This window comes from Thunnus albacares, chromosome 9 (genome assembly GCF_914725855.1).
Source record: "Thunnus albacares chromosome 9, fThuAlb1.1, whole genome shotgun sequence".
Taxonomy (NCBI): Eukaryota; Metazoa; Chordata; class Actinopteri; order Scombriformes; family Scombridae; genus Thunnus; species Thunnus albacares.
In genome coordinates, this window is record NC_058114.1 from 11,186,411 (window position 1) to 11,202,027 (window position 15,617).

At 40.8% G+C, this 15,617-nt stretch overlaps 1 protein-coding gene and 1 non-coding gene across 3 annotated transcripts in view; one reads left to right on the forward strand and one right to left on the reverse strand.

Moving 5' to 3' along the window:
• hmcn1 (hemicentin 1) overlaps window positions 1–15,617 on the forward strand; it is an 87,606-nt gene that overhangs the window by 42,063 nt on the left and 29,926 nt on the right. For both annotated transcript variants that reach the window (XM_044360712.1, XM_044360713.1), the window contains exons 21-40: window positions 585–744; window positions 972–1,143; window positions 1,799–1,926; window positions 2,407–2,658; window positions 2,908–3,003; window positions 3,239–3,433; window positions 3,546–3,676; window positions 5,227–5,374; window positions 5,626–5,752; window positions 5,850–6,004; window positions 6,144–6,422; window positions 7,320–7,601; window positions 9,094–9,202; window positions 9,293–9,462; window positions 9,714–9,868; window positions 10,454–10,577; window positions 10,745–10,846; window positions 11,772–11,948; window positions 12,131–12,282; window positions 12,915–13,038. In XM_044360712.1, the coding sequence (XP_044216647.1) occupies window positions 585–744; window positions 972–1,143; window positions 1,799–1,926; window positions 2,407–2,658; window positions 2,908–3,003; window positions 3,239–3,433; window positions 3,546–3,676; window positions 5,227–5,374; window positions 5,626–5,752; window positions 5,850–6,004; window positions 6,144–6,422; window positions 7,320–7,601; window positions 9,094–9,202; window positions 9,293–9,462; window positions 9,714–9,868; window positions 10,454–10,577; window positions 10,745–10,846; window positions 11,772–11,948; window positions 12,131–12,282; window positions 12,915–13,038 (3,238 nt within the window). The remainder of the gene's footprint in view (window positions 1–584; window positions 745–971; window positions 1,144–1,798; window positions 1,927–2,406; window positions 2,659–2,907; window positions 3,004–3,238; window positions 3,434–3,545; window positions 3,677–5,226; window positions 5,375–5,625; window positions 5,753–5,849; window positions 6,005–6,143; window positions 6,423–7,319; window positions 7,602–9,093; window positions 9,203–9,292; window positions 9,463–9,713; window positions 9,869–10,453; window positions 10,578–10,744; window positions 10,847–11,771; window positions 11,949–12,130; window positions 12,283–12,914; window positions 13,039–15,617) is intronic.
• On the reverse strand, window positions 8,626–8,707 carry trnas-aga. The gene has a single exon. It is a non-coding gene; the product is annotated as a tRNA-Ser (tRNA).

Below are 15,617 nucleotides of genomic sequence, written 5' to 3' on the forward strand. Positions count from 1 at the left end.
CCTCCATGAAATCAGCTCTACCTGCGTCCATTGGCTTGAACAGTGTTCTCAGCGTTTACATGAGCATTTTTGTGTGTTAGTGTGTAGTATAAGCCAGTGTGTTTATGTGTACGCTCCCTCCCTCTTTTCCATCTTTTACACTAGTTTCTCGGCGTTGTAAAAGCGATGCTGTTAAAGTGAACAGGACTACAGGGACATATGAAACTAGATCCTGCTAAGTTCTGCACCAGCTGTTAAAATGTGATTCCCTGTGATTTCTTTTCTGTTCTCTATAACATCAATCATGTCAAATCAAGTTAGTCATGTCAAATCTGAAAGGACAGCTCAGAGATGACACATCCCTGATGCACCAGCATCACATTTGCTTCGTGTTTTGGTTCATTTGATTCATTTTGTCTTTTTTTCGTTTTGCCTTTTTTTTAACAGCAGGGAAAAAATTCAAATAATAAATTTGAGCACACTTAATAGGCCAAACCACACATCCTTTTTGGTCTTAACTCTCTCCTGGACACCTTGTCAAGTAAAGTTAAGTTATTGAATTGAGCTCTGGCCCTGCTCTTTACCCGTTATGATTTGTTTTGTAGGGTGGGGAGCTGCTGAACTTGGGTGGTCCAGCCTTCGCCCTGGATTCTGACGGCAGCCTGCTCATCACCTCGCCCTCTGGAAATGAGACTGGAGAGTTCATTTGCACAGCTACCAATGCTGCCGGCTATGCAACCAGGAAGGTTCAGCTCACTGTCTACGGTAAAGACAGAGGCTGGATATAGTTTGTAGAAAGAAGCAATATTTTAGTGTCAGGGTTTACCTTGTCCATGTGCATAAGCAGTTTCTTAAGGAGTGTTATTTAGGAGTGTTATTATTCAGATTAACTCTATGTTGGCAATGATGGAGAAATGTGTTTGCAGAAAATCTTTGTTTCTTTCTTTTTGTCATTAACTCACTATCTGGCCTGCCCATGTATGTAAATCCAGTCCGCCCGAGATCCGGTGCAAATGCTGGAGGCGCCGGAGGCTCCACGGAGCCATCGAGGATGTCAGTGATTCAGGGTGAAGATGCCATTTTGCCATGTGAGGTCCACAGTGTCCCCCCGCCCACCATCAGCTGGGCCAAGGAGAGGCAGCTCATCTCCCCTTTCTCCCCGAGGTGAAACACACAAACTCAACCATGCACAATAATAATGTTTTCTGTGGCAATCTCACAACCCCTTGTACGACACTGGGATATTTCTGCTATTTTTTCACTAACATTGGCGCTATATTTTCTCATTCTTAATTAAATGCAGCAGTGCAAACACACACCATAATTCAAGCTGAGAGCCCCAGCACAGACAAAATACCCCCCTATGAACTCTATTTTCCATTAACTTTCAATAAACATTTAGCAAAATCTTATGATCTTGTCTGCAACCTCGAAATAAGAGTTATATTTTGTTATTCTAAAAGACAGCCTCTATGTTGTCTATGTCTTGATTGCTGTGCTCTGTGCTCTTTGAACTGTTCATTACCTCAGGGTATAGTTTGTGGTTTTATAAGATGACTGAGTAATCATACTCTTCTCTGTGATCTGTTGTACCTACTGTGCGTCTGCCACAGAAGCTATAAATGCGGTTGATGGTGGATTAGTAGGAATTACTGAGTATCTGTTTACAGTGATGACTGAATAAGTCATTGAGTGGAAAAAATCCAGGAGTATGTGTTCTTATTTTTCATTGCCAAGAATGATTGCCAGTCACACTATATCACTTTACGGTTTCATTTATTTCTGTTTGTGTATGTGTGTGTGTGTGCGTTCCTCCCAGGCACACTCAGCTTCCCTCAGGCTCAATGAAGATATTGGAGACCAGACTGTCAGATAGTGGACTGTATGTGTGTGTTGCCTCCAACATTGCCGGCAACCTGACACAGTCCATTCAGCTAAGTGTTTTGGGTAAGTTCAAAAGATCACAAATACTAACAAAGAAGTAAACATTTCATAATGTTATCATGGGTTACTGGTCAGCATTATGCATTTTTTCTATCAGGAATGTAAGAACTCCTGGGGAACTGGTCAACAAACAACATTTCTAAGTAGGTTTTGAGGTACTTATGAAAGATGCAATAATTTGGATCAGAGTTGCTGACTGAATGCATAAAGTTTATTATTTTCATCCATTAGCTTTCATGTAATTGACTCTGATGTAGCTGAACAGCATTTTAAAGTCAAAATGACTCATTCAATACTCGTACATTACTAAAATGAGAGGTGCAGCCCAGACATACTCTCATTTGGGATGACATAGTTGACAGCAGCACACCAATTTATTCTAACTAAACTTCCAAGCTGACGCCCTGTGTGATGAATAACATGCAGGTTCAGATGAGGCACTCAAGGCTTAGTAAATCTTGTTTTCTGTCATCTGACCTTCAGTGCCACCTAGTATCCAGGCTGGCCCCAGGGTCATGAAGGTACAGGTGGGTCACCATGTGGAGCTGCCATGCGTAGTGCGAGGGGTCCCAGAGCCCACCGTCGCCTGGACGAAGGATGATAAGAAGTATCCGGTGTCACCTGGCGGCAGCCTAGCATTTAGCCACGTGCGGCTGGATGATGAAGGAACCTACACCTGCACTGCATCCAACACTGCAGGCAGAGACGAAGCTCGGGTTCAGCTTCAAGTGCAAGGTTGGTTTCAGTTAACTTCTGATCCCTGAGAGGAGCAGTGTGTTTAATGCATTCATGTTGTCAAACTGTAAGAGTTGTATATGTCTGCTTAACGGAAAAATGCTAAAGTAAGAGCTCAGTTTGCAGTTCTTTATTTGAATGAAGACCGGTACAATACGGTGCAACTGTTTTTAAGATACATGCCAAATCTGTTACAGTTGCATAGTAGTATGTATTCATCATTTATTATTTATGTATGTGTATTTTCAGTGCCCCCTGTGGTCGAGGTACTAGAGCCTCCTTTCAATAGTCCCCTGCAGGAAAGAGTTGCAAACCAACGTATTGCTTTCCCCTGCCCTGCCAAAGGTACAGTAGTGTTTCCACATATGCTTTTATATCATGAGGAAGAATTCACGGATTTCATTATCCTGTTAAGGCACTTCTATTGAAAGATATACTAAATATTCTGCTACATACAAGCACATACTATACTTTCACAAACAATGTTGATTATATCAAGTACAATACAGTTTCCTCTAAATGCTCTCATGCTAATGGTTAGGGCTTCTTTTCTCTTTTTCCTGCCTTTTTCTCCCTCCAGGTCTTCCCAAACCAGTGATTCGGTGGTCACGTAATGGTCAGGAACTGACGGGTAATGAGCCTGGTGTGTCCATCCTGGAGGATGGTACACTGCTGATTCTGGCCTCAGTGTCACCACTGGACAATGGAGAATACGTCTGTGCTGCTGTCAATGATGCTGGATCCACTGAGAGGAAGTACCAGCTCAAAGTCAATGGTGATTGACCTGTTAAATGTGCTCAGAGTCATCTTCTGACACGTATGTGCATCTCTACTAAAACATCACCTGCTAATATTATATATAATAATAACATTCGATGCCTCCACAGTGCCCCCAGATTTCCGTGGCAGTGATACATCAGGCAATGTGACCGTGGTCCTGAGCCAGCCTACCAGCTTGGTGTGTGATGTCACAGGAAGTCCAACCCCAGTTATCACCTGGTACAAGGATGGGATTCCTGTAGGTGAAATTACATACGACTGCTGCTCTTAATATAAAATGTGACAGTCGTCTTTCATGTTCATAACTGAGTAGATCTTTTTTTTTCTATTTCTAGTGTGTGTTGAAATGTTTATTCTTTTAAATGTAAATACATCAAAGACATGGGGAGTAACAGCCTGCCTTATAATACGCATAACATAAACTTAAACTTCAGTCTAATAAGTCATCTACAAGAATTGGATCTCCACTGGGGTGAATCGACATGTAGCCTAATGCATAAAAGTAAGAAATTATATTGATCTTTCCTTTCATTAATGGAAATAATCATAAAGTTGAATGAACTCTGATCACAGGGTACACCGTCCAAGAGAACAGACTTCAAACCACTATGGATACTGTGTGTGTGTGTGTGTGTGTGTGTGTGTGTGCAGGCTCGTAAAAAAGACCAACTTAATAAAAGGCCAGCCATGGTGGCCACATGCTCAAGGCTGTGATGACAGAATAATTATGATTAACTGATATGAGAACAGAGCATTAGCACATTTTGCATCTCAATTAACTGGCTGCTTTTTAGGTCATGCTAGCGGCTCTAGAGATGGCAACTTAAGTTGGTTGGTGAATCCTACCTAATTTCCTGTAGCGCCACCAGGAGGTTTCTCTACCACCAGCAGATGACATATCCAGTGAATATATCTCAGCATCTCCTGGATGGAGTGGCACAAAATTTGGTACAGTTATTCATGGTCCCCAGAGGATGAATCCCACTGACTGATCCCCTGACTTTACCTCTTGTGCCACCATGAAGTTGACATTTATGATTTGAAGTGAAACAATTGGATAGATTGCCCTATTTTTTATGCCCCCTCAGGATTAATTGTAATAATTTTGATCTTTCCATCTAGCACCTCCATCAGGTGAAAAATTAAATATGTCTAATTGCTTTATTTATGGCCAAAACCCTGCAAAACTAATTCCTATCAACCTCAGTGGTGCTTTGCATTTAGTGCTAGTGAACAAATGTTAGCGTGCTAGCACACTAAACTAAGATGGTCAACATTATACCTACTTTGCTGCAGCATGTCGTCATTGTGAACATGTTTGCATGCTGACGTTAGTGTTCAGCTCAAAGCACCGCTGTGCAGACGTACAGCCTCACAGAGCTGATAGCATGCCTGTGGACTGTTCTTGTTGTTCTCTATGCCGCCTTAGTAATTGTTCCTGTGAGGCACAGATGGGAAAATCAGACCACTTACTTTAATCTGTTAATTATGAGCAATCTAAATATAGATTCTCTGCTCTCTTAATCTTTTTGGCTCTCAGCTACAATTGAAAACACGTTTTGTACGCTTTTAAAATTTTATTTCTCAGCTGAATATATTTTTCAGCACGGTGTAGACAATGGTTGTTTATCAACTCTGTTTGAATTGCAGAGGTGCAGATTTTTAAAAGTAGATGCTTTTATCATGATGTCTTCCAGCTTGCTCCATAATAACTGTCATGCAGCATTTCCTAAAGTGTAACTTATGTTGTTGTTTTTGCTTTTGTGTTTGATATATGTTGATTGACAGGTAGTTGCTAGTAACAGTGTCCAGATTCTTGATATGGGGAAAACCTTGAAACTACTGAAGGCAGCCACAGCAGACGCAGGCAGCTACAGCTGTAAAGCCATCAATATTGCTGGCAGCACAGAAAAAGACTTCTTCCTCGATGTACTGAGTGAGTAAAGGCAATGAGCAATCATTTATGGCAACTCCAGAAATTACAGGGAAACAGCTTTGTGGAGCCTTGTGGACATAGAGAACCTTAAATCAATTCCACATTCATGGAAAACACTTTTAATGAATGGAAGCAGCCAAATAAATAGGATTTTTTATCCAAGAGACATTCTCATTATTATTATGGGAAAGAGTTACAATGTTTTCATTATACTGCTTCAGTAACAATAATTTTCTCCTTCTCTGCCTCAGTCCCACCAACCATTGAAGGGTCAGGCTCTTCCCAGGATGTTTCAGCTATTCTCAAACAGGAGATCAGTCTAGAGTGCAAGGTGCAAGGAGTGCCCTTTCCCACAATCCAGTGGTACAAGGACAGGAAGTTAGTGCCTTTTCACATTATAATGATCGAATTAAATGAATTAACAGGGTAAACAGTCTTCCTTCAAACTTTTCCTTTTATTCTGATTTCTTTCTAGACTGGTGTTTCTTGGTGATCCTAATCTGGAAGTCACCAATAGGGGTCAGGTTTTGAGAATAAAAAGTGCCCGTCTCGGGGACCAGGCCAGGTACCAGTGTAGTGTCATGAATACAGCTGGTAAACAGTCCAAGGACTTCAACCTCAGCGTCTATGGTGAGTGTGGATTTTGACAAAGCGTTGTACTTTAAATATATAGTATATAAACATGTTCACACACCTAACATGACCAAATACAGCTGGACTGCAAATTTGAGCCACATGATCTTACTATTTTTTTTTACTGTTGTTCCAGTTCCCCCCTCCATCAAAGGTGGTAACTTAACTACAGAGGTCACAGCGCTGCTGGACACAGTAGTAACGCTGGAGTGTGAGGCACGCGGAGTGCCACTTCCCACCATCACCTGGTACAGAAAAGGAGAGGCTATCCTGTCCAACCGACAGGCTCAATATGTAGATCGAGGCCATTACCTGAAGATCCCTCGGGCTCAGGCATCAGATGCTGGCCAGTACACCTGCAAGGTGACCAGTGTGGCCGGAACTGCTGAGAAGAGCTACGAGCTGGACGTCTACTGTAAGAACCTGTAGATATCATCTGACATCTGATATCTACACACATTTTCATTGTGCTGCATGTCAGCTGAACACAAATGCTATGAGAAACCTATCTTACCAATGTGATTTAGAAAATCTAGATCACGTTTTGAATCTAGAAACCACAGCTGAGGAGCTCTATGAGCTTCAGCTCGTGTTGTCTCTGCATTTGCAATCCTTCTCATATGGTATGTGCTGTGCTCTGAAGCTTATTATTGTATTTGTCAGAGCTTTGAAGGGAAACTTTATTATTTTTCAACATGGACCCTATTTTCCCATCTTTTTGTGCCTAAGTGACTAATGGGGACAACAATTTTTGAAATTGGTGCAGTATTGAGCGAAAGCGCTTCAGCTGGCAGCTGCTAAACAGGCTGTAATGTAATCCGATGGAGCAATAGCACATGTACGTTTAGTGGATGTACGTCCACTAAAAGTGCTTGTTTTTGCCACTGACAGGATCAGATTGTTATTATAAGTGTCTGAAAACGTTATTCAATGGACCATACAGAGAAATAAAACATTTTTTTTTTCCTTTCGCAAAAAGATGGGAAAAAGAGGGTCAGGTTCAAAAAGTTTCCCTTTAAGTCATTTGGTTTCACTCACAAAGCTTAAATACATTTGTAACTGTCAAGAATAATTTCAAACAGCTGTGGATCAGCAAACAATTTCATTAAAAAAAATCCTTGATCCTTGAAAAGCACCAAAAGTGGATACAGAGTTGAGGATTTGAAGCGTAAAACTATTTTACATTTTGTTGAATAATGAAAGGCTTAAGTGTTAGAGTTAAAAAAAAAAAGATATCAGTCAACCAGAAAAGTCCTCCGAGCTTTAACTCTTCTTTTGTTCTGTTTCTTTTTTATGCGTCTTCCACCCCCAGTGCCTCCTACCATTACAGGGGGAGATGACGGGCCCACTGAGAGGAAAGTGGTCCTCAGTAAGCCTCTGATCCTAGAGTGTGAAGCTGGGGGCTACCCTCCCCCTTCCCTCACCTGGCTGAAGGATGGAGTTCCTGTGCGTGACGGTGAAAGTGTCCGTGTCATCGAGCAAGGGAGGAAGATTGAAATCCTCTCAGCCACAGTCTCAGACTCAGGACGTTACGTCTGTGTGGCAACCAGCATCGCTGGGGAGAAGGAGGTGAAGTACGACGTCAGGGTTTTAGGTATGTAAGCACACAAAAATAACTGTTTGAATTGGTATAGCCATGTACTATACTGACACTGAAATGTATAGCACACATGCCTCATGTGGGATTATTTAAGTTTTACGTTGTCACTGTCAGGCAGACCCAAATTAATTTCATGGGAAAACAAGTGGACTATCTATGCATCCAAACATACATACTTTTTAAATTTGTAAAATATAACATTTCAAGGAGGTTGGCCTGCTTGTGCATTTGCATGTTGTGGCAATATAACAATTCTACATCCTTGGAATGACCTTACTGTTATTTTCACATCAATTTATTTTTAGTTATTGCTGAGGTGCCCCGCTTCCCTGTTCTACTTTGGTGAACCTCAGTTCTAGTTTGTTTTTGAGTCAAACTGTTTTCAGTAATGAAAATACAAAGATATTAGTCTTCCTGCATAGTAAGTGAACAGCAATTGAGCATTTAGTTTATCAGCACTACTCACTAAACAGAGCAAGTTCAAAAGCAATTAAGCCAAATATTTGATTCAGCCCTTGATAGTTAGAATCACATAAGAGAGGAAAGATTTAATAGAAAGTTGTTACCTGAAGTGGCCACCCTGCTTTAATAGCCGTTTAGAGCCAGGATATTTGTTCAGGACTGAGCCAAACTGTAATATGTAGCATCATGTGACATGAGCAGTCATTCTACATCAGACACTATCCTTAAAAGCACTCTGAATATGGCTCCAAGTTGGACTTTTTAAGAAAACTAGTGTGAGTAAAAATACACTATGAATATTTTGCTTTATGTATGTTTACCTCTAACTCTTCCACTGTGCTTATCAGTAAATGCCAGAGGAAGACGCTATTTTCTGGTTATGTTTTTTTGAATTTGCCTCAAATGGCACAGTGCTTATGTAACATTGAGTGTAGGTAGGAAGTAGCCTCTCTGATATTTTAGTCTCTTTGAGCACAGCTAATCACTCTAACAACTACAGCCTGGCATGTGTAGTTCATTCTTTTTACAATTTGTGACAGCTGGGAAAACGTTGTGCCGTTGTCGGCAGGATTCGAACCTGCGCGGGGAGACCCCAATGGATTTCTAGTCCATCGCCTTAACCACTCGGCCACGACAACTCATGTGTAATGTGAGCTGATACTGTTGCTCTCCGCTGGTGCTGTGGCTATCTACACCATGTGTGCATTCCACATGGGAAACTGACACCTGCCATTTCACTGTGGCTTTGCATATCTGACTGCTGTACTCACATGTAGAGTAAGACCTCTTCACAAATACCAGAGAATCTAGTTCTATACATTTGGGAGCAAGAAGAGACCCCAGCCACAGGATTTTGTCTTTAAAATCCTCATTTTTACTGATCTTCTCTGAAATTGATATTATCTGCAGCAGAAATAGAGGGATGATAGAAAAGTTATTGAAAACTCATGGACTGAGGTTTTTTCAGTGTTAATTATATGTAAATATAACTTCAAAATAACAAAAGATTTTTTTTCGTCCCTAGTGCCTCCTTTTATTGATGGAGGAGATGATGTGACAGACAGCACGGTGATCATCAACAGTCCTCTGGAGCTTGAGTGTCAAGCCACTGGAGCACCTGCACCTGTAATCACGTAAGACCTCCGTCTCCTGTGTGCTTGCAAACACACATAAACACATGCAGGCATACAAGCAGAGTCACTGTAACGATATCTAAATTGCAGGTGGTATAAGGATGGAAAACCAGTCAGGCAGGGTGAGGGGTTGCGGGTTGCAGCCAATGGGCGGCGACTGATTGTTTCCCGCGCTCAGGTCTCTGACACAGCTCGGTTTCAATGTGTGGCCACCAATGAAGCAGGAGACCATGAGAGGGACTTCAACGTGGTTGTCCATGGTAATGCTTTGTCATGTACTTTGTAGTTAAATGAAGCAATTGTTTTCTGGCTACAAATGAGGAATCATCTCAGTAGTTTTGCATATGTTGTAATTGTAATACATGGAATTTATACTCTCTAAATGCAAGCCACAGAGAAGCTCCCACTTTGGGTAAATATTGCTTTCTGCCTTTTTGTAATTTGCTTTTTTCCTAACTTCCTGTTGTAAAGTGTTTCTAAGAAAGTAAGTCTATCCTCGGCACCTTTCCAGTTCCTCCATCCATTCGTACCAGTGGGCCTGCTGAGCGTGCAGTGGTTCTCCACAAAGCCATCAGTCTGGAGTGCATCTCCAGTGGAATCCCCCCTCCCAGCATTACCTGGCTTAAAGATGGCCGACCTGTTGACACAACACAGGAGCATCTCAAGGTTTGTTTGCTGATTGGCTGAGTATTAATTCATTATTTCTATTCTTTTATTTTTTTTGGCATTTTAGCCTTAATTTGACAGGTTAAAGTGTAAAGAGACAAGAAACATGGCTAGAGAGAGGAGTAAGACATACATCAAAGGTCTGCAGCAAGAAATTGAAACACAGATGTTGCAGTTATGTTCTACGTGTGGTGAAGTAGGCAACCAGGGCACCCCATGAATTCATTATTTCGATAAGATAATCCCATTGGAGTAGGTACAGCTTCAGCGTCATACATGCAGACGCTGCTGCTGAAATACACAACAAACATTACTGAATTTCACCTGGATTGATAAAAAAATAGTATTTTGTTGCAGGATGGTCCGATTAGATAGTTGCATTGTTACAACGCAATACAAAAGAAAAAAATAGGGCACTGCTCTATTTTCTAAAATTACAATATGTTTACAATGACAATGCAAAACAGATGTCTTCTGATATGTAGAATATACTTTTATACTCACATTTTAACATGAAAAGTAATTACCAGTCTGTGTTCCATGTGTCGTGTGTGTATGTGTGCGTGTGTGTGTGTTTGGTCACAGCTGGAGTCGGCAGGCAGAACGCTAAAGGTCACCGATGCAAGACTAGAGGATTCTGGGAGATACACCTGTCTGGCCACCAATGCAGCTGGCGAAGCTCAACAGCACATACGGCTCAGTGTCCATGGTAACTTATTAGATACACACAGGACTCTCTCTGTCTGTCCGTGTCTCACTCATCTTAATCTCTTCACTGTTCCTTCTTCTTTCTGTATCAAGGGGACTAAGTGGAAATATGAGAATATAACCAGATAAATTATTGCTCTTGTGTATAATACTATGTGTGTCCCTCAGAGCCTCCCAGTATCCACAACTCTGGAGAGATCATCAACCAGACCATCCTGTCGGGCTTTCCGACAGAGCTTGAGTGCAAGGCCACAGGCAGCCCATTACCTGGTAAGACAGCTCTCAAACTTCCTCTGCCATCCTGCTGTGCTCACTCATAAGTTATAGTGCGTAGTTTCCTCTGACCAATGAGTCGGAATTGGCTTCGCTGCCACTTTTCTTATCTTTACCCATTAATGGAACAGCAGAAAATTGATCTCAGATGACTCCCTACAGGCAGCTTTTCTCTCTTCCCATTGCCTTGCAGATAAGCGGTCACAATCCAGTGTAATTGAAGACTCTTTTCTTGGGATGTTACTGTATTTTTACAGCAGTTGTTTCACTCCAACGGTCTGAAATATGTGAAATCGTGTTACATGTGAAAATATTTTACTAGGAATTTATTTAAATTCTATTTAAACTCCTAGAGGTCTTTGCTCTTTGACTCTTTGCATGATTTAACAATAAAAAACAAAAACATGAAAAAAAAACCAACACATAAACAAAACTCTCTTTGTGTCTTTTTGCCATTACCATGTCCTCACAAATTTTACAACCCTAAATACAAAATATTATTACTTGTTTTTGAAGAACTAAATGGTAAAATAGGGCAAAATACGTCTCTCTGATCTGCCTCCCTCCTCACCCTCCAGACATTTTATGGTCAACAGAGGATCATATGTTTACTATTCTTCTAGGGTTAAAACGAAATATTGTGAAGCAGCTTTTAGTTTTTATGCACATATGTCTGGAACAAATGTTTACAAGGTCTGAGATCTGCTCCCTTTTAATTCTTTTTAGATCAAGGCTACAACATCTCTGCTTTTTGTTAAATTTGGTGTTGTATCTGCACTGCAACCAAACTCCAACTCTTATTCCTTTGTCTATTATTTTTCTTTTCAGTTATGTGTTCAATGTGTTTTATTCTTCTTTCAAATACAGTTGTTAAACTTTTTTTGCATTATGATGAGCACTCTGAATTGCCGTTGTGCCTCAGCTATTACCTGGTACAAAGATGGCCGACCTCTGACAAGTGCAGCTGGGGTGACTATGCTGAAGCGTGGCCAGGTGCTGGAGATTGAACGGGCTCAACTGTCAGATGCTGGGTTATACAGATGTGTAGCAGTCAACCTGGCTGGAGTTGCAGAGATATTCCACAGCCTGCAGGTGTTCGGTGGGTGACTTATTTCGCTTTTTAAATAGAGGTATATGATCCTTTAGTCATGATCACTCAGCCACAGGGCAGGCCATGCACGTGTGTGTGTGTGAGGAATTAATGAAGGAGAATATTTGACAGCTGTTGTCTGCATCTGTGCAATAGATCTTGACCATTTCCTTCTTTCTTGTGCTTTGCAGTGCCTCCGGTCATCTCCAGCCGAGGTGGAACAGTAACAGTGGTGGTGAATGAGGCCGGTAAACTGGAATGCGAGGCCACTGGTGTTCCCTTACCCAGCCTCACATGGCTCAAAGATGGCAGCCCTGTGGCAAGCGTATCTCATGGCATACAGGTGATAAATTAACCAATTCATGTTTGAATTAAGTAATGAGTTATTTTTTGTGCCATGCAACTTGCAAGTGCCTAAGCTCAAACCTGGGCTGTGTCCGAAATCACTCCGTCATTCGCTCATTCACTACTCGTTGTATAACAGACACTCTGTAGTTTATGCAATAGTGAGCAGACAAATCACTTATGAAGAGTTGCAGTTGTAGAGTTGCACAACAGTAATTTTTGCATTTTATATTAAAGGCACAAACATAACATTGTGAGATTTTTAGCAGAAAATAGCTTCATAGCTTCAATAACTTCATTCTATTGTAGGAATTTTTGAGGGCACTACATAATACTTACATTTCACACTCAGAATTCAGACACTCAAATGAAATGGTGGAGGGTAAATATAGTGCACATATATAGTATATTAAATAGGGTGTTAATTCAGCTTCAAGTTTGTGATGGGGTTTAATCTGGTAAAGTCTCCTCAAGTTTTGATATTTTGAGAGTTTCATTACACTTTGTTTTTTTTTGCAATATATCAAACATTATACACACACATTACTGTATATTCCTTCAGTTGTATGGCGCATGGATCAAAAAGTAATGAGTAATCTATAGGTTTGTTGATGGCTGTTTCCCTTTCAGGTGTTGTCTGGTGGCAGAGTGCTGTCTCTGAGCAGCGCACAGGTTAGTGATACAGGCAGGTACACCTGTGTGGCCGTCAACGCCGGAGGAGAGCAACAAAGAGAGTACGACCTGAGGGTTTATGGTGAGTCAATCACAAGTTGTTGTTACTTACACGTACTGCATATATACAACTGTACTGTACATACAGGTACACAGAGGATACGATTTGTGAAAAAAATCAGAGAGGTGGGAGTTTTTGAAACGTTTTTATTCATGAAAATAAATCAGAACCACAGTGGGCCTACATAGACTATGAAGCCTATTAGGTTATTTAGATTAACATTTATAAAATAATTATGAACTTAAATAAAACAATTATGAAACTTGAACTTGACCACTGCATTTGCAGGAATGTTTTAATCCATTTAAAAAAAAAGTTTTCTTCTCTTGTCCTTTCCTCTTGCTGACACATAGGACATGTGATCATATACAACAACAAAAAACGGTTAAATGCTAATTTAACATGGCAGAATTAAATCCCCCAAAGCTCCTTTCAGTACTGTGGATAGCGCCACTCGGCCAGACGTGCCAATACACTTAATGTCATTCTTGCAAGTCAATGTTTAATTCAGCTCTATGCACAGCGTGCAACAAACTTCAATATTGAATAGAAAAATATCAGTACATGCAATAGCACAAAGTTATGTCATCATAAAAATAAATAGGCTACAGTAGATGCCTACTTGTCAGAGTAAGAAAACAATCTGCTTTGATGACGGACTTCTCTTTATGTTTTCCTGTGGAGGGGTCATACATGGTATGTCACCCCTCTTTTACCCACATCTCTGCAAATCTCCAAGCAGGGAAGGAGGCAACCCCTGCTCCATTTACTGCGTCAGCACGGAGCCCAGACGCCGTGTCATTTCTCTTGGCACACGAGCGCAAGTGCTGTCAATGAAAGTCCATTTCTGATTTTATTGTTGTTTGCACTGTGGGTTGTTCTCACGTTGCAGCCCTTTTTTAAATAGCCTATTTTTATTTGAGATATTTTATATGGTCTATGGGTGAAGCAGCATAAATCACAATGTGGGGGATACACTTTCATCTCCCCCAGGGATAAAAATAAGTCAGCAGAGGCAGGGATATATAGACCAGAGGGGGGGCAAATCCCCACCATCCACCCCGGCAAATCGAACCCTGCATGTACAACATATACATCACATACCACTACATACTTTACTTTGAGAAAGCCATGTTGTAAAAAAGTGTTATATTCAGCCACTGATGTAGTTTGTCTTGCAGAAATTTGTACATTGGCAAATATACCACAAGGCCCATTCACCATTGTAACCATAGAAATATGAGATATATTCAAACCCATAATAATAATTTGAATTATATTATAGTAAATGGATCATGACCCAGACTTGAAAAATATCCTGCTCTATTTTATAAACAAAGGCAGACGTTGGATGGAAGGGGCCTGTTAAAGACTGGGATGCTTTGGAATGAGTTTGAATTCAAGTATTAAAATAGTAGCAAAGCATTGGTTTCATCATACAAGTTGTTGGCAGGCAGTGATGTAAGAACAGTATTTTTGTCAAATTCCTCTCCTCAGGACAAAATCTTCCCGTTCATTACTTTAATGTCTTTTCCTATTTCCCTCCTTGTTTTACTAACTAATGGTTATTACCAGCCGACTGCATTATGTCTTTCAACAGAGCACCAGATTTAGCACTAAACATGTATTAACACACTGCAATGATATTTGAAAGAGGCCTTGAGCAAAACATGTGCATGTAGAGGAAACATGGTTTGAATTAGTTTAGCATTTCAATAAACCTTGTCAGTTCCCTGCAAAGAACTGAGCTTGATGGCAAATCAGTTGTTATACAAGTCTAATCAAAGCGAATGTCACTGAGGTAACGGGAGACAAGTAGTTTACATCTAGGAAACCGTTCTTGTGAGTGTGTCTGACCCTGTATGTCTGTTTAAACATACACTCTATGTGTGCAGAATAGAAACATCCACATGGTGTTTGTTTCCTCAGAAAGATCAAGAAGAGCTTGTCCAGAGAAATAAAGGCAGATTTGTTGTGGTAATTGCTACCATTCTTCGGCAGCTTCCTGTGTCTGGCCAAATACTGAGCTGAGGGCCTGTTTCTGTCCTTCCCCGATGACTTGTGCTCTGTCTGTCCAAAAACTATAAGGCAGAGGAAATTGGCCTTCAGGCTTTTTCTAAACCAGGCCAGATTCACCAAAAAGTGAATAACCTGAATGTCTCATGAAAGAAATTATGAATACAAGTGAAGTATAGAAGACTACTTGACTGACATTTAGTTAAAGTTGAATAAAACTGCAGCTGGAATTATATCATTTATTTATATTGCTGTTAGAATGGAGACATTGTCATTCACAAGCTGGAGACCTCCAGATATTTCCTGAGTTATTGCCCCAATGTTGTCAATTAATGTTTCCCCACAGTTTGCCTGTCTTAGGCTCAGAGGTGTGTGTTTTGCTCCCAGCATGTCGCCAACGCCAAATGCAAATCATGCCCCAAACTTATTCAAATTGTGGGAAATCGAGTTCATTGGTCTCACCAACACCCATCTCGAGTTGTGATGATGCGTAAATAGTCACTAGGGGGAAAAAAATTGTGGTCATTTCTCTGCTCTAAAGTCATTATGCATCTGATTGTATGTTTGCAATTTCCATGGAGTTT